We start from the raw sequence: 25,184 nt of genomic DNA on the forward strand, positions 1-25,184 counted from the left end.
TGTGGAGTGAAGCCAATCTCGAAGATGGGCTCTGGATGGGGAATGCCCAACTACTTGACCAAAGATCACTATTTCTTTAAGCTCCAGCTCTGTGGCACGGACGACTAAGAGTTGTTCCTCAAAGAGGATGATGCGCAAGGTGTTTGAGTAGGGGGCACTCGTAGAATGCACCGGCGTCTGACCAAAGCTTTCCATTGCGCTTCCCTGTGAGAACCTACCAATCACACCGTTGTGCTACCGGGGGGGGGGGGAGGGAGGTTGCTGCAGAGGGAGGGAGCAACTGGAGAGAGGGGGGGGGGGGGGAATTGCTGTTTTTTGTACAGGTGGTGGGTCTGCCAGACAGGGCCAGGGTCTCAAGGCGGAGGCGGCGAGGCAACGCGCGGGGGGGGTTATGGTGGGGGTGGATTGGGTAGAGCCTTGCTTGTTGGTGGGGTGTTGAGCTAAAATTTGCATTACTTGTTGATTAGCCTTTTAAACAGCCCCAAAGCACACTAAAAATGCTCTTTTAGAGTAAAACCCTAAAACGGGGAGTGGTTCGAGAGAGTTCAATGGAAACCCTAAAACAGGGAGCGGTTCGAGAGAGTTTAGTGGAAACCCTAATTTTTGGGGTGCCCTTCCACATCTATAAATAGACAGGTTGCCCCCATTCAGCCTTATTCCGTCTGTGCAGGTTTCTCACTCCACGTGCAGATTTCAGCCATCAGCCTCCTCCCATGTGGCTGTCCAGCCCTTGAGACTGCTGCCACTCCATTCATGTTTGCTCTTGCTGCTAGCACCTTCATCCATGCTGACGTCAGCTGCTGGCGACATCATCATTTGCTGCGATCTGACACTAGCCACATTAGACACTGTTTCAGCTTGCTGTTTACAGTAGATTGTGCACAGTTTCCAGCCTCTGATCGGTGATACATTGCTGCATATCAGTTTCCAGCCTCAAAATTGCTGCGTTTTGGTGACCAGCGTGCTCCCATTCACTATTCAGCACTTCTACACTCTGATTAGTGTGGTCATAGACTTGGGATCCATCTCCGGTGGACGTCACACTCCGACATTGCTTTGCCCTTGAGCACACTGTACACTCTTACATTCATTTATAGCATTCATTCACTTCAGAGTTGTGCTCTCTCTCTCTCCCTTCTTCTGTTTGTGTTTGAGTTTCTATGTTTAAGTTTTGAGTTTTGTGTTTAGGGTTTGAGTTTTTGAGTTTTGGGTTAAGGGTTTGAGTTTTGCCCTCTGTGTCTGTGTCTGTCTCTTTGTGTTTTTGTCGTGGTCGTACACTCTATGTGTCCTCAGTGTAAACCCTAGCAGTTTTCTTCACATGGTATCAGAGCCGGTGCTCTTGTAAAGAGTATCCTGCGGATATTGTGGAGAGCTAGTCTTTGTGCGAGGCACACAATTCGACTCGTAATCGAATCACAATGTCCCAGACACCTTCTTCTCCAGTTCCTATGATGTCTTATCAGGCTTCTCCATCATTTGAGGCCGTGAGACAACATTATGGACTCGGTGAGGAGGACGATACTTCACCTTCACCGGATTTCACTAACATGACAGAGGAGGACTTTGAGGAGTACTATCGCAACAAGTACGGTGATGTTTACACCCCTCCTACCAGTTTTACTACCACATTCGGACCGGTTGGTGAGGCTGGCCACCACTTTGATCATGGAGGACATATGGCATTCGGAATGTTTGGCAATCCATCTTCATCATCTTAGCCATGCCCAATGTTAGGTTTGTATAGTTCTTTGAGTTGCATGAATCAAAACCCTCGCCTATTTCTTCTTTTGAATTACAGGATCCGGATGGCTTTGCATATGTGAACTTCAATAGAGGGGACTCACGAAACAGACGGAATTCAGGTACATCTATAGCTTCTGTTTCATTTGAGCATATCACACACACTTCTCACTTTCCTCCCATCCTACCCTCTTCTATATCACACCTTGATGACCTCTCATCATCTTTCCAAAACCTTGGATTACAGTCCACATCTGCATCACATACCCTAGGGGTTGGATCTTCCATCTCCGCTCCTAGCACCTTTTCCTTCTCCACCCCTTTCTCTACCTCTTTGCATCATGGTACTTCGTTATGGGGAATGCCACCCTTTAACACGGTGCCTCTCACCTTTCAGCAAAGGAGCACACCCATAACGCTTGGGTCGACTCTGATGGACATCCCTCTCACTATCCCCATCTTCACATCTTCCATGACCACTCATATGCAAGGGTTTCCATCCTCAGCTTATGGTGCGTTTTCACACTCTCCTTGGGTTACACCTACGCAGGGATTCCCCTCTTCTACTTCCCGTGTTCTCGTCCCACTTCCTTGCGTTCCTCATGTGGCTACCATGCCCATGCCTAGTCAACCCATCCCTACCTATGGATCCACCTTGCATACTACCCGCATGCTTGGTGGGCACTTTGGGGCCCATTCCCAAGTGTACTCCACTCCCCCATCCTACCTCCACTACACTTTTTCACACTATCCATCTTCGAGCACTACCACTCCTGTTGCAACGGCCAATAATGCCTTCATGGATAAGACATGTTTTAACAGGTCAAATTTCACCACTTGGTCTAATTTCATGCAACAAGTGCTTGAGTCTTAGGGTCTTTGGGACCTCGTCAGGCCACTCGCGTTAGAGTGTTGGAGTCACCTTCTCAACCGCTATGCGGCTCGTGATCGTACTCAGCGCATCAATCTCGACTTTGAGCTTCAAGAGTTCTCTATTAAGAAAGGGGATGATCTGAAAGTCAAGTTGGCTGAATATAGGCGGTTACTTGCCGAGTTCACTACTACGGGCTCTCCAAAGTCAGATAATGATCAGGTTACATTCTTCTTGAATAAGTTGCCCGAAAAATATTTCAGTTTCATTCAACACATTATCTTCCAACCTCGATTGTCAACCTTCTACGAGTTTGAGTGTCAATTCTTGCGTTACGCGAGGTTGCATGATCAAGTTCATAAGAAATCCTCATCACAACCTTTAAAAAGCAAAGGGGGTTGGTCGCCTCTTCTTTGGGAGGGAAAACCACTAGTGGTAAGAACTCGCAGGATACGAAGGCAAGCCAATCAAAGGGTGACTCCTCTTTCTCAGATGGAACCAAAGAATCTAGACCTATCTGGCAGCAACTCCCTAAGAAAAACCAGCTTTGCACACATTGCTAGAGAGCAGGCTACGTGGACGAGGAGTGTTGCTCCAAGGCCCAAGATCTTCCACCTAAAAAGCCTCTGCAGACCGTTGCAACTGCACAAACCAGTGGGGCTACGCCTTCTGCTCCTTCAGCACCCGCCGTTGATGCTGGACATATGGCTCGAGTACAGTCTCAGCAGCCCATCTCTTTCACTACCCTTGAGGGACTGGCTGATTGGTCTGCAAGTTCCGATCCCGTTGCACTTCATGCATCTATCTCACCTTTCTCCCCACCTTGTCAGGTGTTCCCTTGGCAGAGCCCTGCTACTGGACTTACGCGATGGTAGCTACCTTCTTCGACTAGCATATCTCTAGGTCCTTTCGGATACCCTAGGTTAGTTTAGTATTAATTTTTCGCACTCTTAGAGTCGGGCCCATAGGATTCATTGTCCTTAGCTTTTCCATTATTTTGTCTTCTGCTGCATTTACTCACACACATACACATTCATTGCATTTATTTTTGAGTTAGATTTTCTTTATGTTATGTTTTACTTTGGAGCATCTCACCACTAACCTCTGTGTTTGCAGGTTCTCGTGTCTTTTGCAGGGTTTTGTCTTTCAGTGTAGGGCTAACTTGCAGATTGCTTTGGTCGTACCTGGGCTAGAGACATGGAGATGTAGACCATTCCTTTCATGGTTTCATCATCCTAGGAGTGCTTGTTCTTCTTCTAGCATGGCGGTTTCCCCTCTTGAGACGGATCGTGTAGCATCTCTCTCAATGCTATCTTGGCAGTGACTTCTACCTTGCTCTTCTAGCGGGGTGCTTCATCCACTTCATCTTCTTTCATTCCTTATGGTTCTCGGCACCATATGAAGATTGACATTAGGCTCCTCTTCCTTCTTCAGCATCTACATCCAGGTTGAGAGGGGGTTCCTATTGAGAAACCCTTCACCATTCACTCGTAGTTTGTGTTTTTGCGTTTCTGCGTTTTGCGTTTAGGGTTTACAACCCCAAAAAGGGGCGCCATCCTAGACTGACTATGCCTATTTATAGGCCACTCTCTCATTCATTTCTTACGGCTGATTCATTCAATCTGTCACCTCCTCTCTCCAGCCTTTCCACTACCCTCACACCCCTTCAGGAGGACATTGCGGTTTGTGGTTCGTGGCTGTCTTCATCATCTTCCTTGTGCTACGACACCCTTATTCCCTTGTATCACATTCACTCCATGATTCAGAACTTCATCATTCCATTCATCAGAGTTTCTTCTCTCTTCTCTTCTCTTCTCCATGTTTGCCGAGTTCACTCCGTGTTCCTCCCCGCAAATCCTATTGTCTTGTTGGTACGTCATCTTTTGACATGGTACCAGAGCTGGATCTGCTCAAACAATGGCAAAGATCCTTGACTCCAGTGAAGGCAAAGACCGGCGGTGGGTTCGGATCCACTTCTCTTCTTCTTCCGCTGCATTAAAATCTCGTTTTTGCAGGTTTCAGGTGTTTTCAGCTTGCTGCCTACACCCCTTTCACGGAGGACATCACAGTCTCAGCTGTCCCTTGCTGTCATCTATAGTCTAGCACCTGTTTCCAGCCTTCCACCTGCAGTTTGCAGCTGTTTACAGTAGAGCGACAGTTGGTGATCACTCTTCATTTAGAAAACAATCTCGATTTTGCAGATTTTAGGTATTTTAGCTTGTTGCTTATACTCCAAACGTGGACGACATCGCAGTCCGCTGGCCATTGCTGTCTAGAACAGTCTTGTGTCTGTTTCCAGCCTATATCACACTGTTCGGAGCTGATTTCAGCATATTGACTGCTGTTGTTTTTTTTCTGCGTTTTTAGTCTTTCTCTCTCCTGTAGACTGTCCTGCCTGCGTTTTTAGTATTTCTCTCTCCTACAGGCTGTCTTGCCTGCGTTTTTAGTCTTTCTCTCTTCTCACCTGTGTGCTTCTACTGGTTGCAACCTCTTACTGCTGGTCACATCCTCCTCCCATTGGCAGCTCACTTCCAGCCCTTCCACTACCCTCCTACCCCTTGAGGCAGACATTGCGGTCCGTGCTTCACATTGCTCTCACACCCCTTGAGGCAGACATTGCAGTTTGTGGTTCATGGTGGTTGATCTCTTCCTTCTTTAGCAAGGCACACTGGTATCCATGTCTTCTTTACCAACAGATGACGAGACTACTGGGTGCTCCTACTGTGCCATCATCGAATACACCACCAATGCTTGCCAACTTCAACCTTTGCTCCTGACCCCTTCGGAGTACATGCGTCTTCCACCAGGCACTCCTTGTGCCATCTCTCCTTTCTGGGCCATAAAGATTGTTTTGCATCGGCTATCAAAGTACTATGCCAAGGCAATAAGACGCATTCGATGCGCACTAAGTCCTTTCGAGCACATGGAGGATCAATTGGTGCTACGACCTCCTGGAGATCGTCACAATGCTAGCGGCAGTCTTCTCCAACTTATTTTCCGGTACAGTGGCTTCCACGATCTACGAATCTGTAGTCCACTCCATCGAGAGACAGTGATTGTTTGATATTGTCTCCTCGTTAGTCTACTCCTTCGAGAGACAGTGACTGCTCGACTCCTTCCTCTTCTTCGGCTATCCAGTCTGCTCCATTGATGAGAAACAACGACTGTTTCCCACCCTTGGCTTATCCTGAGCCTCCTTCTTCCTCACCCTCTTCCACTCAAGTTCGAGAGGCCATTCCTTCGTCATCAGACATTTCGGAGAGTTTTTGGATTCCCTATCTACTTCAGAGGGGGATTCAAAGGGGGATGTTATTTCTTTGCCCTTAGAGGGGGCATCTACTTCTTTTTTGACTCCAGCGGGCGCCCCTCCATCTCCGACCTTAGAGGGGGAACCTACTCCACATGAAGTTCTTCACCCATCCTCTACTTTCTTGGGGTGGCTGTCTTCAACCAGTCATCTCTTTTACTGATACCTAGGATCTTCAAGTACCACCTAGATTGGGACCTCGGAGGTTCAGCCGTGAGGCGTTTAGGGTTTGAGTTTTTGAGTTTTGCATTAAGGGTTTGAGTTTTGATCTTTGTGTCTGTGTTGTCTCTTTGTGTTTTTGTCGTGGTCGTACACTCTGTGTGTCCTCAGTGCAAACCCTAACAGTTTTTTTCATAGGGGGGGATTGGGTAAGGGAGCAGGCGGGGGGGGGGGGGGGAGGGGGCGGGCGATGAGGGGCAAAAGCAGGCGAGACAGGAGTAGGAGTGGGTAGGAGCAGGTAGGTCAGGTGCCGGCGGAGCAGGCAGGTTAGATGCAGGCGGAGCAGGCAGGTTGGGCGCAGGCGGGCTTCGGCCAGGAGCAGGTAGGGCGGGTGCTAGTTGGCATGAGGGTATAGGCGGGGGCGGAGGCAACAGTTGCGACATGACAGGCAGGGAGCGTTAAGGCTCATCAATAAGGCTTGTTCTCGAGTCAAGATCTATAATGGCCAGTTCTCCTCTAAATCTTTGCCAAAGGACGACATAAGAGGAATGAATAATTACATGTATGGTAGCATAGGCATGATGCATGGGGCACAAAGTGGGCCTTATGGACATGAATCTGCACCCCAAGAAAGGACAACAAAGGCAAATAGAAGAAGACACCTTCTACAGCTTCGGGACAGCCATAGGAAGTGAAGGAAATGTGTCATGAGCATATGTATTTTTGAAACCTCACCTAACATGTGGATTGATTTTTAATCACATGGTTAAGTAAATGTTGCACATGTGAGGTGTAACTGGGGTTAGAGTAAATTTATGAGCCCGGGACTCCAGGAAATCATTGGATGTCAAAGGCAAAAGTTGCTATAAGTTATGCCGCATAGGTACTTGGTGGTATCTGGTGCTAGTTGTTGGCCTAGGTCATTCATTTGGCCATAAGTGTCAGTTGGTGGTGACATTAGAGAAGTGGTGTTTAATGATACCTAACGCCAATCTGATGGTCAAAGATGGCGTAGAGACACTCGGGAATGGAAGTTGCCTAGCCAATTTAATTATTGGCCAGTTAGATTATTTTTCAAGGCATCAAAATAATTATTAGATTAAATTTCAGTATTGTGCTTTTGATCAATATTTACAGCAAACTAGGTGATACACTAAGATCTATAATTCAAGGATTTTCTCAAGACAAAATTAAGCTCATACAGCTATTTTTTCCCTGATTACAATGAAGGAAGTTGCTATTTGAACCATATGTTAAGCTTGTATATTTTTAACAAATTGAGGAGAAAATGTATGGTACCTTATCCAGATGAATGAAACGAAGTGGATTGAATCCATGAAGCAGATAAGTGACAAAAGTTGTGGATTCTTGTCAACATTTTAAACTTGCAGCAAATATGTAGTTGTTGTAGCATATTGGCATATCATTTTAATGTGGCATTTGTCGGAGGGAAACAAAAAAAGAAGAGTTTCTTAAACATATGTAAGAATTCACAACAAGACCATGCCAATGTTTCTCTTATTTCATCATTCTCAAACATTTTAACTTACAGAAGTCATTTATTTTTTATAGCTCATGGTGTTATGTTGATAAGGCGTTTTTCTTATGTGCTCTGTTTTCCTTGCATGTTTACCACACAATGTTCCTTTTCTATGGTTGGTTGAATCTTTACTGTAACAATTCAATAGTCTATTGCAGCATTATCAAGCAATATGGAAGCGACAGCCTGTCTGCATATGTGGCATTATAAATGTCTAGATGTCCCTATACACTCAAAGTCATGATGATGCTTGTACTACAGGTACATAATTGGGTTAGCTGGCCCTCCAGGGGCTGGCAAGTCAACTGTTGCAGAGGAGGTTGCAGGCCGAGTAAACAAACTGTGGTCTCAAACCAAGGAGAAGGATGACAATGCTTTTTTTACTGATGAAGCAGCTGTAGTTTTGCCTATGGATGGTTTTCATTTGTACCGTCGGCAACTTGATGCAATGAAGGTAAGAATATATGGATTGTTCTATAGGCAGTCTTGCACAGAAGAGCATATAACTGCACGCCAGACTGAACTTCTCTCAGATGATTTTCTGATTCATCCCCTTTATTATAAGCACTATATGCCTCTTTATTGTGCATAAGGTTAAGAACCACGACATGAACCGGATAGGATTTTCTGGTTATAAACTATTAAGACAGTATGTGCTTTCTGGGGATCTCTTGTCTGATGGGAGCATCAAAGAACTGTATGCTTGGGCTTTGAACATAAAAAACTTATTCTTTCTCCTTGTTGAGACTTTAGAATACTTCGAACATCAGGTTGTTTGGTTGCTATTGGTTTGTTAATATGGTGAGTTGCTAGACATGCTGTAAAATTGGGGCTTTGCTAGTGTTTTAGTAGAGGAATTTACCTATGAACATGGAAACTCTTGAGAGCTAATGTGGACACAAATGCAATTAGGATATGTTACAATTGTGATTGCTGGAAAGATTATGGGACACCCACATGCTTGTGTACACTCAAAACAATAATATTTTGATTAGTTAATCAGGTCTTGTTGCTGTGATGTTGGTAAGAAGTATTTTCAATTTTTCTTTACTGCAGAATTGCAGCTGTCATGTGTTTATCCTGTCAATGTAGCTGCTCACCTGGGATTGGCTTAGAATGAACGGTCTTTACAGTTCATTTTTGACTTTGACTTACTATTTGGATAGAGGATGCTGAGAGAGCATCAGCTGAATTTACATGCTTGGAGCATGTTAGTTCAGTTAGAGGCTGTGGTAAATTGATTGGGAGTATGCTAATTTCATGTTGCCTCATAGGGGGTTGCAAGCTACACACCTGGGCTTTGTGCGGCCTCATTGGGGGTAGCAAGCTACACATGTTGGTTGTTGTGGCCTCCCAGTTTGTATAAAGGCCATAGGTCATGCCATAAATCACCATGTCTTGCATAGATGGGGTGCTTAGAAGAGGAGGTTTGTGCAACATGCATAGTCATGTTAGCATAAAAGCCTCATGCCAAGCTCCAATCTCATGTGGCATAAAGAAAGATGCCCGTGTTTAAATGCTCGTTTCCCACTGACACATAGATGTTTTTTTGGTCTTGTTCTAACATGTGCACTTGTTGGATATGATGACTTTTATTCACTTGCCTACATTTGCGCATAGCGGTTCTTAGTTTTCTAACATTCTTTTCGTTATTCGGCACATTTGAGTTCTGCTTCAAAGCATGGTCATCAAGCTTACTTTATTATATGGGGCATGGTTTTACTTTTTACAGAATCCTGCTGAAGCTCACGCACGGAGAGGAGGTTAGTGCATGCACTTGAGAGCGGAATCACTGTTTCTTTGTTGAGCTTATCAAGCTTTCTGAATCTTTAACATTGTGTAAATATGCATGTTAGCTCCTTGGACGTTCGACTCTGCTGGCTTTGTGAGTTGCCTTGTTTTCTTGCGAGAAAAGGTAAACCATGCTGTGTGGTAATGTTTAAATCGTAACTCTTTGCAGTTGTTAATAATGTGGAAGTATGCATTTTTAATCCATCAATCTAGAGCCCTTACTAGTTTAAGATTTGTGGCATTATCAAAATTGCATACTGATTTCTGCATGGGGTGGTTGGTTTTTCCACTATTCAGGGATGGGTATCTGCTCCTTCTTTTGACCATGGAGTTGGGGACCCAAAAGATAACGATATTTTTGTTCTTCCTTCGTATGTCTCTTGCTGCCTTTAAGTCAGAATAACATCTGTTAACATACCTTTCATGTCTTTTGTACAGTCTTAGAGCTGGAGGTGCATAGATCTTTGTTCTGATTTTCTGACTGTAAGCCTCTTTAGCCAAGCACGTAAGTTAGGAAAGAAAACATTGCAAAGCACTCTTGACTATCCATTGCATTCTTATGAATTTGGATGCTTTTGGATTCTTTGTTGTGCATTTATATCTGGTGATGAGTGTGACTAGATGCTGGTTATACTGATCAAGTTTGGTTAAAGTTAGATTGGGGTTCATTTGGGATAGATCTCTATGCTAAGATGAAGTAAGGACAGCAGATTGATTTTCCAATTGATCATATAGGGAGCCTGCACCTTGCAATTTACTATGGTACAGTCATACACTAACTTGACTAGATGCTGGTTATACTGATCATGGTACAGTCATACACTAACTTGACTAGATGCTGGTTATACTGATCAAGTTTGTTTAAAGTTAGATTGGGGCTCATTTGGGATAGATCTTCTGCGCTAGGATGAAGTAAGGACAACAGATTGATTTTCCAATTGATCATATAGCGAGCCTGCACCTTGCAAGTTGCTATGGTACAGTCATACACTAACTTATCAAGAGAAATGCAGTGTATAATGATTGCCAGTTATTTTAGCCTCAGCTCTGATTCCCCATATGTGAAAACATTTGAAAGGCAAAGTAGGGCTAGCTGCCGCCATTCTGTCTGCATCTGATGACTGATGCGTTCCCTGGCATATCACTGCTCATAATACATCTCTTTATCTGATCATTAAGGATTCTCATAAACTAATCCACTATGATGACAAGTCTTTTTTCCTCTCAGAGCTAACCAAAGTTTTTGTTCAAGGTTGAGACTCGACTCTTTTGGTGCTAGCTTGTTGTTCAAAATTTGTGTACATCTTTGTACACTCCTTGGCTTGTTATTGGTTTTTCTAGAGAGAAATCAGCATCAAGCAACTTACCATTAGTCCTAATGGGGGATTTTGTTATGTCTATTTTGCTCACGTAGTCTGCCCACTGAGCCTTAGCAAGGTTTTATGACTGGGTCATTACTCAATCACACTTAATTGACTACATATAGAACTGAAAGAAAAACATTTAGATAGTAGAGACCCATGAATATTGTCACGGGGATGTAAAATTTTGAGATGCTTTAATCTTGCTGATAACATTTGATTAAATTACTAATCAAATGTGCAAGGTCGTTTAGCACATGTGATGCACATGGTAGTTATTTCATGGTAATAGGCCAATGACCTTGAGGATGCAGTGGGTGTCAAAGGCAAAAGTTGTGATGAGTTATGCCGACTGGGTTTTGTTGGTCAATTGGTGTCAGTTTTGACGCCGGAATAGTTATATGGCCAATAAGTGTTGGTGGTGATACTAGGGACTAGCATTAATTAATTAATTAATGTTAGTCTAAGGGTCAACAGCGGTTGGGGACCACTCCAGGTTGCAAATGGCCTAGCCAATTTAATTATGGATGGGCACATTTAATTTTGGGCAGCGTCAGAAGGGCTGAAATTAATTTTTAGGATTATTTAATTCTGAAAATTAATTAAATGGTTGGATAAAACTGAAAAATGGGTTTAGAAGGTTGCCACTTGGCAAAAATACCCATGCAAACTGAGAAAACGTTTTTAGGGACTGGGTCTTTGCCATTCAATTAGTTTACAACTTGAGAGAGAGAGAGAGAGAGAGAGAGAGAGAGAGAGAGAGAGAGAGAGAGAGCTGCTGGTCCATCTTTTGATCAGAATAACAATTTGCTGCAAAAGACAACTATCTGGGGGCCTCAGCAGGCAAGGGACAGCAAGGACTCACCTTTCAAGGGCTGGCAATAGCATTGTTGATTAGGTGACAACATTTTGGAGGTGTTTGGCTGTAAGTGACTACGTTGAATATAGGTTGGAGTAGGTAGTAGGTAGAATGTAGGGTTTTCTTGTGAAGAAAATCAAATTTCTCTCTCTTCTTGGCTTTCTCTCACCTTCTCCGACCCATTCTTAGGAGATCTCAACATTTCTTAGCAATTTTGAGCAGATCTCAGCCAAATTTGGTGGATAGTAAATAGATCTTTGCTATAAACCATAAATTTCTATAGAAATTAGGGTTTGATAGCCACCTCGAGACATATGCCAATTGATGAAGGCATTGTACACTGGATTCAGTACTTGAAATTTGTGTAATTGTCAGGATATTCAGATTCCAATCCATTCATTGTAATTTGGGGGAGCATTTGGCCATTTGGAGGTTCCATTTGTGTAATTCTTAGGTGAAAATCAAGGGGTTAAAGAAATACCGAAAGGGGCGTAAGTTTTGGGGCCAACAGGCAATGCTTGATCTTGGACGAGGCTCAGATCATGGACAACAAGCTGAAAATGTTGTTGTTGGGTAAGGTGGAGGGTCTTAAAGGCATAATGAGGTTGATAATCAGCAAAGTGAAGAGGAATTTGATGACCAGTTCAAGAATCAGATGAGGACAGCAGCAAATCTCTTTGCTGAATTGGCAAAGGATCCTTAGTTTACCCGATTTTTTAATACTCCGAAGAAGGACAAGGCAAGAAGAAGAAGATATCTTCTACACCTTTGGGACAACAAGGTGCACCGAAGGTAATGTCAAAGCCTTCACTTAGAGCTCCCAAAGTTGCTAATGAAGCAAAATAGTTAGTACCTATGGGGCAATGAATGCAAATTCAAGGCCATCATGGAAGTGCCAATCCAATGGATTTTGGACAATCAGGCATGCATGCTATGATGAGGCAGCTAGGATACTTTGGTGAAAGCACGATTTTTCATACTATGGTTGGATAGCGACTGCATACAGGAATGTATGGCACAGATCCCTATGGTATGTTGAAACCAATGCATGGTGTGCAAGGCCCAATGTATTCGGGTATGGTTGGAAACATGTAAAACCCTATGTATGGCAGCATTGGCTTGATGCTTGGCACACAAAGTAGCATGTTTGGTAATGCGTTTGCATCCCTGAATGCTTATGGGGCTTAAGAAATAAGTGCTGGTCATGCGAATGCTCCATTTGGTGTTGGTTTCATGTCAATTCAGCGAATGCACCCTTTTTGCAGTAGTCCACCCAAAGGGGCAGTAAAAGACTGTGATGAGGGTGGAAAAGCAGTGAAGTTTGAGTCTTCAGCGGGCACAAGATAGGCTGAAAGCTTTGACTTTCATTCAGTAGTTTGATGCAGCCTATTCAGGGGGGGACTTCACTGTGTTCTCAAAGATTCGAAAGGCAACCACTTTCTTGAAAGGGAATGCATTGCGGTGGTGGTCCACTCTTTTAATGCAAGGTAGAGCACTATCAATGTGGATACAATACAAGCAAATGTTTTCATCGAATTGGTTGATAACTACCTTTGAGGTGGGTATATTGACAACTTGGAATAAGTTGGATACTAAGGAACGCAAGAATTTGGAGCAATATAATAAGAAGTTTTGGGATGCATTGCTGCCTATTACTTCTTATCACCGTGTACCCCTTTATGAGCAAGTGGAAAAATATGTTTGTGGGCAAAGAAATAAGGGATTTTTGCATTAAATCCACCTTGTCTAGCATGTCTCAGCTTGTAGAGATTGCCGCTACAGCTGATGCGTTGCTGCGTGGGAAGGATTTGGGCTTCCTAGAGAGTGGTGAGAAGCCGAATAAAAAGTTGTTTTAAGACTGAGAAAAGTGGCAGATCGGAAAATTAGCTTGTAAAGAGACCAAAACAGCAAAGAAAGGGCTTGAAAACATTGGCATAGAGTAGAGAATTAATGGCTACAAATAAGTGTTTTATTTGTGAACAGGAGGGTCACATTGCAAGGGGTTGTCCCAATAGGGACCAAGCTGGAAAATCAGAAAATCAAGGAGATTCTAAAGGAAATAAGCCCAAAATATTAGTGGAATTGGTGCCCAATGTTGTTAATGTTCAACGCAATGATGATGCTATTGAGTTGTGCAGAGCATGGGGCAAAATTAGGGATCAGAATGCATTGATTTTCTTTGATAATGGTGCACAAGCCAACTTCATTTCTGTAGGCATGGTAGTTCGTCTAGGCATTAGAGAGGATGAGATGGGATCCATGGGGGAAGTTGGAATGGTGTCTTGGAGGGGGGGTGAGGAACACCCTATTCTTGGAGATCCCAGTGATAGCTGGGACACCTAATTTTACATTACTTGCTATATGTTTTTATTGTGCCTGTGATAATACATGCTTTTTCCCATTGCTTTGTAAAGGAAAAATAACACATGCTTTTTTCCCATTGCTTTGTAAAGAAAAAATTACACATGCTTTATCCCATTGGTTTGTAAAGAAAAAATAATGTCTTAAACTTGTTGGACATTGTCGTTCATTGGTTGCTTTCAATGAGCCGTCCTAATGGTTTCATGTGATAAGCTAACGGGCATTTAAAAAATGACTCTTTTTGGATAGGGTCCCCTATATTGCTTACAATTTTATGATTGCATAGCCCATCACAAGTTGTAATGATTACAGTAAGCAATTGTAGGATCCATGTTTACCATGGCCACATTGTATAATGGAGGCTAAATATCATGGAGGCCATGGTGGGGTGATATAGGATCTAAAGGTAAAAGGGTAAACCAGTAGGCCCTTGGCAAGATAGTGGATTAGAAGGACTTCAATTGCTTTTTGCACATGATTTTTGAAGCTATGATTACTTGCAACACACCTAAATGCTTCAACTAGGCTCTCTTTAATGACTACTTATAATAAATAATCATAATGGTGTCACAAATCATGTGGTGGGGCGACTGTCTCAAACTATTGTGCCAAACACACACGACACACAAGGAGAAGCTCACTCAACAATACATAAAGAGAGCGGCTGTCCATTTGGAGCCTGTGCCTCTTGAGGATTTTCTTCGAATGAGGAGCTTAGTTCTCAGCCACCGGACTCACCGATTGAGTCTCGGTAGTCGGTGGATCTTCCAAAGACTTCAATAGATGAAGAGTGATGAGACAAGATCTTGCCTCCTCCTCGTTGGGCTCGTGAAACTCTTCATGATACTTGGATTGTTGGGGTCCCTGAGGAGTGGCTGTTGTAGAATGGCCCATGGCGTTCTCGGAGGAATCAAGCACACCACAGTGAGCTTGTGTATACTAATTACTATTTGATGACTCGTGCTGTGTAGATTGGGAGTCCACCTTCGTGAAGGAGGATTTAGAGCATGATCATTGGTGGAGAGTGATGGAGTAGGAGCTCGAGTTGATTGAGAGGAATGGCACTTAATACCTTGTGCCTAAGCCTTCTCATAAGAAGATCATTGGAGTCAGATGAGTCTTCAAGACCAAGTACCACAGTGATGGCACGTTGGATAAGCACAAGGCCCTCCTTGTTACTAAAGGTTTTGCATAGTGTCTAGGCATTGATTTCCATGATACTTTTGCCCCTATAGCTCAAATGGCTACTATTTGTGCAGTTTTCTTTCCTTGGCTAACCATAGGTGGTGGCCGGTTTATCAGCTGGATGTGAAATTTGCCTTCTTGAATGGGGAGTTGAAGGAGGACATCTATGTTGAGTAGCCTCCTGACTTCGGTTCTTTTGATGGAAATTAGGGTTTGACAACCACATGGGGACTCATGCCAATTGGTGAAGGCATTGTACACATTGAATTCAGCACATGAAATGTGTAATTGTCAGGGAATTTAGATGCCAGCCCATTCATTGTAATTTGGGGCAGCATTTTGGCCAATCAAAGGTTCCATTTGTGCAATTCCTGAGTGAGAATCTAGGGGTAATTGTCCCAAATTGATTATTGATTGTTGCTATAGCAAAAGGGGCTTTTGGAACATCAAAGGAGATTGTAAGTGTTAGCTTGTACTCATTTCTTTAGCAATCAAGTTAAAGAAATACCGAAAGAGGTGCTAGTTCTGGGGGTCACCAACAGGGTGTCCAATGTCCAAGATTATGAAGGTAATTTGTACATTTCAAGTTATGTTTATTTGCTGATTGCTGTAATCAAGTGCTTAATCAGGGAATTACCACCCTTGCCAAGGAGGAAGACTTGTTTCAAACAATGCACTGGGATAGAAAGGGCTCACTAAGGTAGTTGTTTGGACCTTGCTTACTTCTCTCTAACAGGTCCACACTTTTGTACATTGTATGACCCTTGAGATGCATCTATGTTAGCTTTCTAGTGCTGACTGACCAAGAAGGACCGCATCAACAAGATGGAGGAAATTTGGGATGAACTAGCATCCCTTGGAAATAAGATTTCTCTAGAGGACATGCCTATGAACTTCAAGCAGGATATGGACAATATGAACATGTTTGCTTGTGGGTCAGGATTCAACGACTAGAGGGCAGAGCAAAGTAACTGCAAAATGCATTTCAAGCATAGAGAAACACCTAATATGTTTCATGATTGAAACATTTTAGTCAAGCATGAAATGCCCAAACTTTTGACATCCCAAGAAAAAACTATTTTTTCATTCTCCCTCCCCCCCCAAAATGACGTTTTCTCGTTGGATAAGTTAAGGTTGAATGAATTTTTTTAAATTGTGCATAAAAGCAAGCTTCGAAATCGGGAAATACATTAGTCATTAAATCAATGCAACAAGTCTTCTTCATCTTGGATAGTGGAGAAATACATCATGAACACCAACACTCTAGTCTCCTCTCTCTCTCTCTCTCGTATTAGTTAGCTATTTCACATAGCGTTTTAGTTGAGATTGTTGAGCTAAAAATGCATTGACTTGACTTAAATAGCCCCAAAACATGCTTAATTAATGAAGAAAACCTCTTATTTTATTTTGCAGTTGTCACCAAGATCTTCTCTCTTCTCTGAATGGTGCATTTGCAGTTTTTGGCTGCCGCCTTGACGTTCTCTAACCTCAGTTTGCTGCGTTTGCATGTAACAACTGTTGTGCAGATTTTTTCTATCTTCAGGTACCTGCGTTTTTAGTCTTTCTCTCTCTTGCACTATTGACTGCATCAGATCCAACCTTCCTGCCTTTGTCGCTATTCGGAATCCGTTCGAGTACAACCTGCTCTACAACTCATAACCTTTGCCTTGATCCCAAAGATACGAGAGTTCGAGGTTGAGTATTCATTGCATAGCGTGTTTGCTGCATGAGCATTGCATATTCGTTATTCATTCACTTTCTTATTCATTGTGTTTACTGTCTATGAGTTACTCTAACCTTAATTCTAACTGTGTTCTGAGTTTATCATTTTGTGCTTTGTTGTACGATTGGTTTCGTGCTTTTTTGCGTTTAGAGCTTTTTTTCACATGGTATTAGAACTAGGTATTGTTTGAGAAACCTCGGCCTTTGATCGGAAAGCTCATTCGCAAAAAAGCAGCAATAATAGAAGGGTCAGATGACTCTGAACACATTCACGACACCAATTTTCATAGCCAGACATGGACATAAACGATCGAGAGTGGGTCTCTTAGCTTGCTACTGTCCGATCTGACATGGGCAGAGAACCATCGGACTACCATGGAGTCCACAAACCATTTCAAATTTCTACCGCTAAGTATAATCTCATCCTTACGTATAGGGCTCAATAGGAGGTTTAAGTTAAGCCTGCATTTTCTCCTTTAGATTCAGTGCACTGAACTAATGATCTTGTAGGACCTTCGAAATCTCCACTACGGATTGACCATCTACAAGTGGAATTTGGCTCGGATTACACATCACTTCCACAATACTACTTTTCTTCAATGCTAGGTACAAATCCTATTATTTTAGATTCTATGCCAATTGATTTTGTCTTTTCTGTTGAATTGAGAGATGCTCATCAAGAAGGAACTTTTCAAAACAAGCTTTGGTTTGTGAGTAACAAGGAAGACATATATTTCTTCATGAACTCAAAACTAGATAAGAAGCTAAAAGAAGAACTTGTAAGTATTCTTATACTTCCTTTTTCTTCAAATAATTTTATTTCTCATGGTCAATATGGAGTAGGTGCATCTTGATCTAGTGCATTTAATGGACAAAAGAAACTTACGATATTTCCCACAATAACATCTATCACAAATCCATTTGGGCTCGCACCCATCCCTCCCTTATCTTCTGTTGCACATTTCTTTCAGCCTCCATTAAGTACATCTATGTTTCCACAACACACTATACCACGGGGTCCTCCATTAGGCACAACCTTTAGGACTCCGTCTTTCTCTTATTCAGGTGGTGTCCCTTTAATGGGAGTTCATCCTCTCACACACACACATTCAAGTTTTTCCCTCCAGGGCATTCTTCGAGTGTGGATCGCTTGGTATCACAGTTTGCCTCTATGGCATTACCTAGTGGACCATCTAATCATTTTGTAGTGCTCCAACCAATATTTGGACAAGGCTATCGTGTCCCAGTGCCTCCCCATACACCTATGGTATCATATAGATCTATGTTCGTTTCGGTACCTCCATAGTAATCGGCACTCATTGAACATTAGTAGCCTATTCTTGCCTATCCACCTTTACCTCCTTCTACTTCTTATCCACCACTACCACCACCACCATCTTATCCTCCATTTTACTCCATCTATCCATTTTCCCAGATACCTCATGGTTTTAGCTTCTCATTTGCCAAGCATGTATTTAATGACAAGACTCATTTCAACGAGTCAAACTACACTACTTGGTCAAATTTGATGAGGCATGTCTTAGACTCTCAAAACCTATTTGATTTAGTGCAGGGGTTGGAATCCCAACCTGATCCTGTCCTTGTTCCATACGATGTCGTTTGCTCATGGAAGGCTCGTAACACCTCCACTATTCCCGAGCTTATGTAGGGCTTGTTGCTCTAAGATCCACTCTCATCTTCAGCATTTTGACTTAGCATGCAAACATTGGGCACACTTGATTGACTGCTATGTGGCTCTCAGGATAGGACCTGTCGCATCAATTGGATCATGAGCTCCAAAATTTTGAAATCATAGATAAGGATGACTTGAAAGTTAAGTTGGTCAAGTATCGGCTTGTCCTTGCTGAGTTCTCAACCATAAGGGCTCCTAAGTTTTCTAATGATTAGGTTATCCTATTCCTTAATAATCTGCTAAGAAAATAATTTCATTTTATGCAGCTGGTGATTTCATAGCCTCAGATGCCCACATTTTATGAGTTTGAATGTTAGTTGTCGCGTTACGTACCATTGTTCGATCAATTTCATAATGCATCCTCAATAGAGGGGGGCTTTTATTGCATCTTCTGAGAGGAGGCAACGGTGCAAGGGCACACAAAACTCAAATCAAAATCAAAATTAGAATAGGGCTAGTGAATCCCAAGGAAACAATCAATCAACACTTAAACTGGGATGACAACATGTACCTAAACAGAATAGATCCAAGGCAAGAGGCGCACAATTAAAATCCAAGAATCAGACCTCTGCACCCTAGTAAGGTAACCCCCAACAGAGGAAGCAGGATAGTGGTAACCCCCAGTAAGGGCAATGGCAAGGCTAGACCCACACTGCCACTGGTCAATCATTACAGTCGGCAAACTACTCAACTCCAGAGGATTTGTTTGACTAGTCTGCAAAGGCCCGCATCGTCTCCTTAGAGACATCGGATGCGAGTCTTGTTCACATTTGCAAGTTGCCTCTTGACGAGATGATTGCAAAGACCCTCTCTCAGCATCTGTTTGGCTTGTGGATAGTGGAGCTACCCATCACATGACTTCTATAGTAGACATTTTTATTTCTCGAGTCCCTACAGTTGAGAGTGTTGGGATAGGAAACAACTCCTTGGTCAAGATTCAAGCCTAAGGTTGCGTTAGTTTTCGTACTGACTTCGGTCCAGATCTCGCTTCGCTGGATGATGTCTATTATGTCCCCCTGCTTAGGGTGAACTTGTTGTTCGTTCAGTAGCTTTGCCAATTGGGACGAGTAGTTTTCTTCACAGCGATCAGAATTGAGGTCCTCGATTCTCAAACTGGTTTAGTGATTGCTCAAAGCAAGGCACGACCTGATGATCTTTATGGCATGACACATTTTCTTATTGAGTCGATTGCAAATGATTTGGAGTTCCATTGCTTGAAGCTTTCAGGCTTTGGGCACCACATGAGAGGCTATGAACTCTGAGCGTCTTTGACATTTTTGCTTAGGACATCTTGGCTACAACTCTCTCTATGAGTTGTCGTATTGGGGGATGCTTGAGGGCCTTCCACACCTCAAACCATCTTGAGATGTCTCTAAAGCATGTTAGCTAGGTAAGCAGCATCGTACACCCTTTCCTTAGTAGTCTATCACTCGTTTTGCGGAACCGGTTAGGCTCATTTATGTAGATCTTTGTGGTCCCACATCCATTGCTACCTTAAGTGGCGCATTGTACTTCTTTTTAATAGTGGATGATTTCTCTAGATACATATGGGTGTACTTTCTCAAGCACAAGTCTGATGCTTTCACTTATTCTAGTGCTTGGGTGTTGTTGGTCCATAACGAGATTGGTCGTCTTGTGGGTACTATGAGGAGTGATTATGGTGGTGAGTTTACCTCCTAGGAGTTTTTTGAGTTTCTAGAGAGGCAAGACATTGCATGCCATCTCATCTCTATCAACTCCCCTCCACAAAGTGGAGTTGTAGAGCGTAGGAACCAAAGTGTCTTAAACGTGGCATGCTCTATGTTGTTGGTAGCAGAGCTTCTTGAGTGCCTTTGGGTCAAGGCTATTAACACTTCAGTGTACATGCTCAAGTGATGCTCGATTGTGGCGGTTTTCAGAAAGACTTCATATGAGGCATTCTTTGACTATCGGCTTGCTATTTCTTACTTCAGAGTTTTCGGTAGTTGTGCTTATACACATACTCTTGATGACAAGATAGAAAAGCTCATCCGTCAAGTAGATCTCTTGATTTTTGTGGGCTATTCTTCTAAAGCGAAAGCCTATTGTTTGTTCGATCCTCGTACAAACAAGGTGATCGTTAGGAGGAATGCCGTCTTGGATGAGAGGGACACTGTGTAGTCCTCTGCACTGGACTCTCCGGCCTTCCCTTCACTAATATCATTTGAGATCATAACTACTGAGCCGGATCTACTATCCGCGCTTGACCTTGTTACAGATACTTAAACTCCCTGGCATGCTTCGTGAGATCCACTACCTCGTTGGCACTAGTAGACCATGCGGGATTAGGGGACCTTCCATTGCATCTCACTCTAGAGGGCCCTAGAAGGTCTGCTCGGCTCGCCTCTCATGCTTCCTATGCCTCGTTGTTTACAGCTGATTACATTGCACATTCTGAGACGGATAGTTAATAGAAGGCTCTCTAGGATCCTCTATGGTATGAGGTTATGAAAAAGGAACTAGAGAGTATTGATTGGAATGAGACTTGGACCCTGGTGGATTGTCTTATTCGCAAGAAGTTCATTGGGACGAAGTGGATTTTTAGGACCAAGCTAAAGGCTGATGGTACTTTAGACAAATACAAGGTTTGTCTTGTAGTGCAAGGTTTCAGGCAAAAATACGGCATTGACTATAAAGAAACCTTCACATCTATTGCTCGGTTGATATCATTTTATTTGTTGGTTGCACATGCCACTCACCATGATTGGTCGATTGGACGTCAAAAGTGCATTTTTGAATGGTTATTTGGAAGAGGAAGTCTCTGTGGAGTAGTCTCTCGACTTTTTTTCCGTTGATCGGATTGGCAAGTTATTTGGCTTTCTTGGGCCAGCCGTAAGCAGGAGAAAGTGACAGCTTTTACGGCCGAGGCAGAGTATTGGGGTCTCTTCGATGGCACTACAAAGGCCATCTATCTGAGGAACTTACTCGCTACGCTTCAGTTCCCTTGCGAGTTGCCTATAGTTGTCTGTTGCAACAACCAGAGTTTCATTGCCCTTGTAGACAATCCTATTATCTCCCCTCGGACACGACACGTGGTGGTTCACTACCATTTGACCAGAGAGTGGGTTGAGCTAGGCACCATTCGCCAAGGGTTTGTGCCATCAAGTGACAACTTTGCAAATATTTTGACTAAGGCAGTCAACTGGCCAGTTCTACAATGCTTACTACCACGGATCAACTTGGGTAGACCCTCCTCTACTTCTTTAGATTGACAGGGAGAGGATGCTTCTCTCTTACTTCTCCTTTCAGTTTGAGAGGGGGGGGTTTCCTTCTCTTGATAGTGATAGTGATGATGTTATAGCTTTTTACTTTCAGATATTTTTTTATTATGTATTATCTATTATGGACATTTGTAACTTTATTCGTACTGTCAGGATGACATGGTTGTAAAAGGGCGCTTGGGCAAGTGAATATTTGCCCAACAAGGGCACTATCCAAGTGGCATTGTTGCATCTCATTTTATATGAGCATGAATATTTGCATCCTCCTTTGCATTATCCCATGCATTGGCATTTTGTTCATGTAAACATGCATCTGTTCGCATTTATCCCTTTTCGATCACCCTTGGAGTGATCGACTTTTGATCCATTATAATCATGGCATTGCACACGACAGTCTCCGAAGACACTCTCTCTCTATGCTTGTATGCTAGCTTTGCTTGTCTTGCTTGCTTTCCCCCTCTTGCCTTTCTCTCCACATATTCTTCATATGATTTGCACACACACATACACTTAGGTATCTCTAGGTAATGATCCTAGTAGAGTGTGGGATTCTTTTGCTTGTTGTATGAAGGTAGTGGGGCTATCCATCCTCATTTTCCCGTACTTCGGGGCACAATGACTCAATGGGACGAAAACTGATTTGAAACCATCACTTAATGTTAAATCTTCGGAAGAAATCACATCAAAATTCCTTTAAAAAAACAAATACCCTCTCCTTCCAAAAAAAAAAAAACCCCAAAGTCCATTGCTGATTCCATTTGCCTTTGCAGGACTTGGTAGGCCCTTGGGCAGCCGATGCGCACCTTGGTTTGATGCCTTGGCCTCTTTGGGGTGATCATTTGGACTCTGTTGGTAAGATAACCATTGCCTCTGTAGTCTCAGTAGGTCACTGGCACCCTTTGCCCAATGCCCCAACTGCTTTGAGATGGGATGCCTTGGGGTAAAAGAAATATATATCAAGGGCATATTTCTTATGGCTTAGTTTTGGTCTTGAGAGGGCGTGTTGAGTTAAAAATCCATTAGCTTGACTTAAATAGCTCCAAAACATGCTTATTAATGAAAAAAACCTCTTATTTTAAAAAGAAACGTGATTTTAGAGAGTTAGTGTGTCCCATATGCAAAACCCTAATTTGGGTGTCCCAAGTTTTCTATAAATATGCATATAGCCCACCACTCTCTCAATCTTGTTTTTGTAGATTGCAGGATCTGTAACTCTGTTGCCCAGACCCTGTTTGTAGAGGACATTGCAATTAGAGCAGCCACGTGCTACCATCTGGTGCTTGATTTCAGTCTTCCTTGCATATTTGCAGCTGTTGCAAGGTTTTGGGAGTTGTTGCCTGCAGTTGGGTGTTGTCGCCTATAGTTGGTTTCTGTTGCCATTAGTTGGCAACTGTTGCTAGGATCCTCTCTCTCCTCTGAATGTTGTGTTTGTAGTTTCTGGCTGCCGCCATGACATTTTCTCACCTTTGTTTGCTATGTTTGCATATAATGGTTGTTGTGCAGATTTTCTCTCCTCAGGTACATGTGTTTTTAGTATTTCTCTCTCCTGCATTGTCGTCTGCATTAGATCAGCCTTCTTGGCTGCATTTGCTGGTGTTTGACACTGAGAGGCTGCCTTTGATGTGATTCAGGATCTATTCAGAGTACGGCACAGTCTATACTTCATAACCTCTGCCTTGATCCTAGAGATACGAGAGTTCAAGATTCAGTATTCATTGCATAGTGTGTTTGTTGCATGAGCATTGTATATTCATTATTCATTCACTTTATTATTCATTGTGTTCATTGTCTTTGAGTTGCTCTAACCTTAACTTTGCATGTGTAAGTTGACTTGTGACCTGTCCGTCTCTATTGGTTGTCTTTTGCCCCAATTCGTATGTGTCAACCATCGTACGTGTCTGTCGACACCAGCTCCTTTCAATTCTCAACCCATATGTGGTTGCATCTATGGCAACAAATGTTGTCCATGCAACCACCTCTTCCAACCTTTTCTACATGCCACCATTTTCAAAATTTGGCTCTATTGGAAGACCAATTTCTGTTGCATCTATTTTGCCATATTTCCAAAAGACTAACCTGTTTGCTTCCGCTTCATGGTAGGTTGTACAATCTCGCTTTTCATGTAGTAAACTGTCACACCAAATGCATCTCCTCTTGTATCCTTCTCTATATGGCCTTTGGGTTGTTGCCCAACCCTTCTCTTCTACCTTAGCATCTAACTTTTCCATCTTTATGTTAGAAGGTAATTGTAAGAGCTTCCCTAGACCACAATTGAAAAATATATCTTCAACAAAAGCATGATTGGCTAGGAAATCTGCCAAGTGATTCCACTGTCAGGGAGCTAGCTGAGAAGTCATTGTTTAAGAAATATGCAACATATCCAAGGCTGCACGATGTTATATTCGTAGAATGGGATCCCACACACTATAGGTCCCATTCAACTAGTTGATCACTAACTACGAGTCATCTTTCACCAATAACTGGTGGATACCATCACATCGGGCTACATTCAGTTCCATAATCAATGTCTTGTATTATGCCATATTATTAGTAAAAGAGTGTTCTAAATATACTCCCATTTTCATAACAACCCTATGTCGGGGATCTTTAATGACCACACCAATGCTCGCATATTTAGTGGGCCCTTTAGAAGCTTTGTCAAAATACAAAGTATAGACCCACTCTTCGTTGATAGTCCACGCCATGCTGATCAACTCACTCGTACTTATGGGAATCAAAGTCAAGCTGAGAAAGAGGATGTATGATAGCTACAATCCCTCCTTCCTTGCCGAACTTGATAGAAATACTTGTAAGAATCTTTTGAAAATGGTGGTAGTAGACCCTAATATCCCATGTGAAAGATTCGTCTTACCACTCAATAACTTGATAACCTTTACTCCACTAGATGGCTCGACCTTGGTGGTCACATTGCTCTAAATATTGATGCTCAAGATAAGGAATGATTCTTCCCATCCGGTTGTCTTGGTACCTATTGCAAGTTGAAGCTAAATCATGAAGGACCTACACAAGCACCAAGTTTGACGTTTGCCCTTACATGTAGGAAGGCTTCAGCTTATTGAAACTAACTATATTTTGAAAGTCTACCCCCTGCAACTTTGTTAAAAGAGCTATAGAGACATTTTTGCTACACTGACCCTTTACAAATTTATATTTCTTATCTCGAAGGTTATGAAGTGTTTTCATTCTCTTCTTGCCTCTTTTAAATATCATATTGTAAGCCCAAACTACCACATATAATTTCTTATCCCAATCTCACTTACTTTCAGACACTATCTTGGATAAGATCCCTACAAGCTGTTTGTTCATACTCTCATCCCATGCAGCCTGTAGTGAAC

General features: G+C 42.7%; 1 protein-coding gene across 3 annotated transcripts in view; it reads left to right on the top strand.

The window, feature by feature from the left end:
* LOC148023043 (P-loop containing nucleoside triphosphate hydrolases superfamily protein) overlaps nucleotides 1–25,184 on the top strand; it is a 127,754-nt gene that overhangs the window by 30,930 nt on the left and 71,640 nt on the right. For 2 of the 3 annotated variants that reach the window (XM_087696046.1, XM_087696044.1), the window contains exons 5-8: nucleotides 7,879–8,071; nucleotides 9,350–9,380; nucleotides 9,474–9,532; nucleotides 9,706–9,779. In XM_087696046.1, coding sequence (XP_087552172.1) covers nucleotides 7,879–8,071; nucleotides 9,350–9,380; nucleotides 9,474–9,532; nucleotides 9,706–9,779 — 357 coding nt within the window. The remainder of the gene's footprint in view (nucleotides 1–7,878; nucleotides 8,072–9,349; nucleotides 9,381–9,473; nucleotides 9,533–9,705; nucleotides 9,780–25,184) is intronic. The other variant, XM_087696045.1, reaches the window with a different exon arrangement.

This window comes from Lygodium microphyllum, chromosome 16 (assembly GCF_053477565.2).
Source record: "Lygodium microphyllum isolate KBCC chromosome 16, Lygodium_microphyllum_v1.1.10, whole genome shotgun sequence".
Classification (NCBI taxonomy): domain Eukaryota; kingdom Viridiplantae; phylum Streptophyta; class Polypodiopsida; order Schizaeales; family Lygodiaceae; genus Lygodium; species Lygodium microphyllum.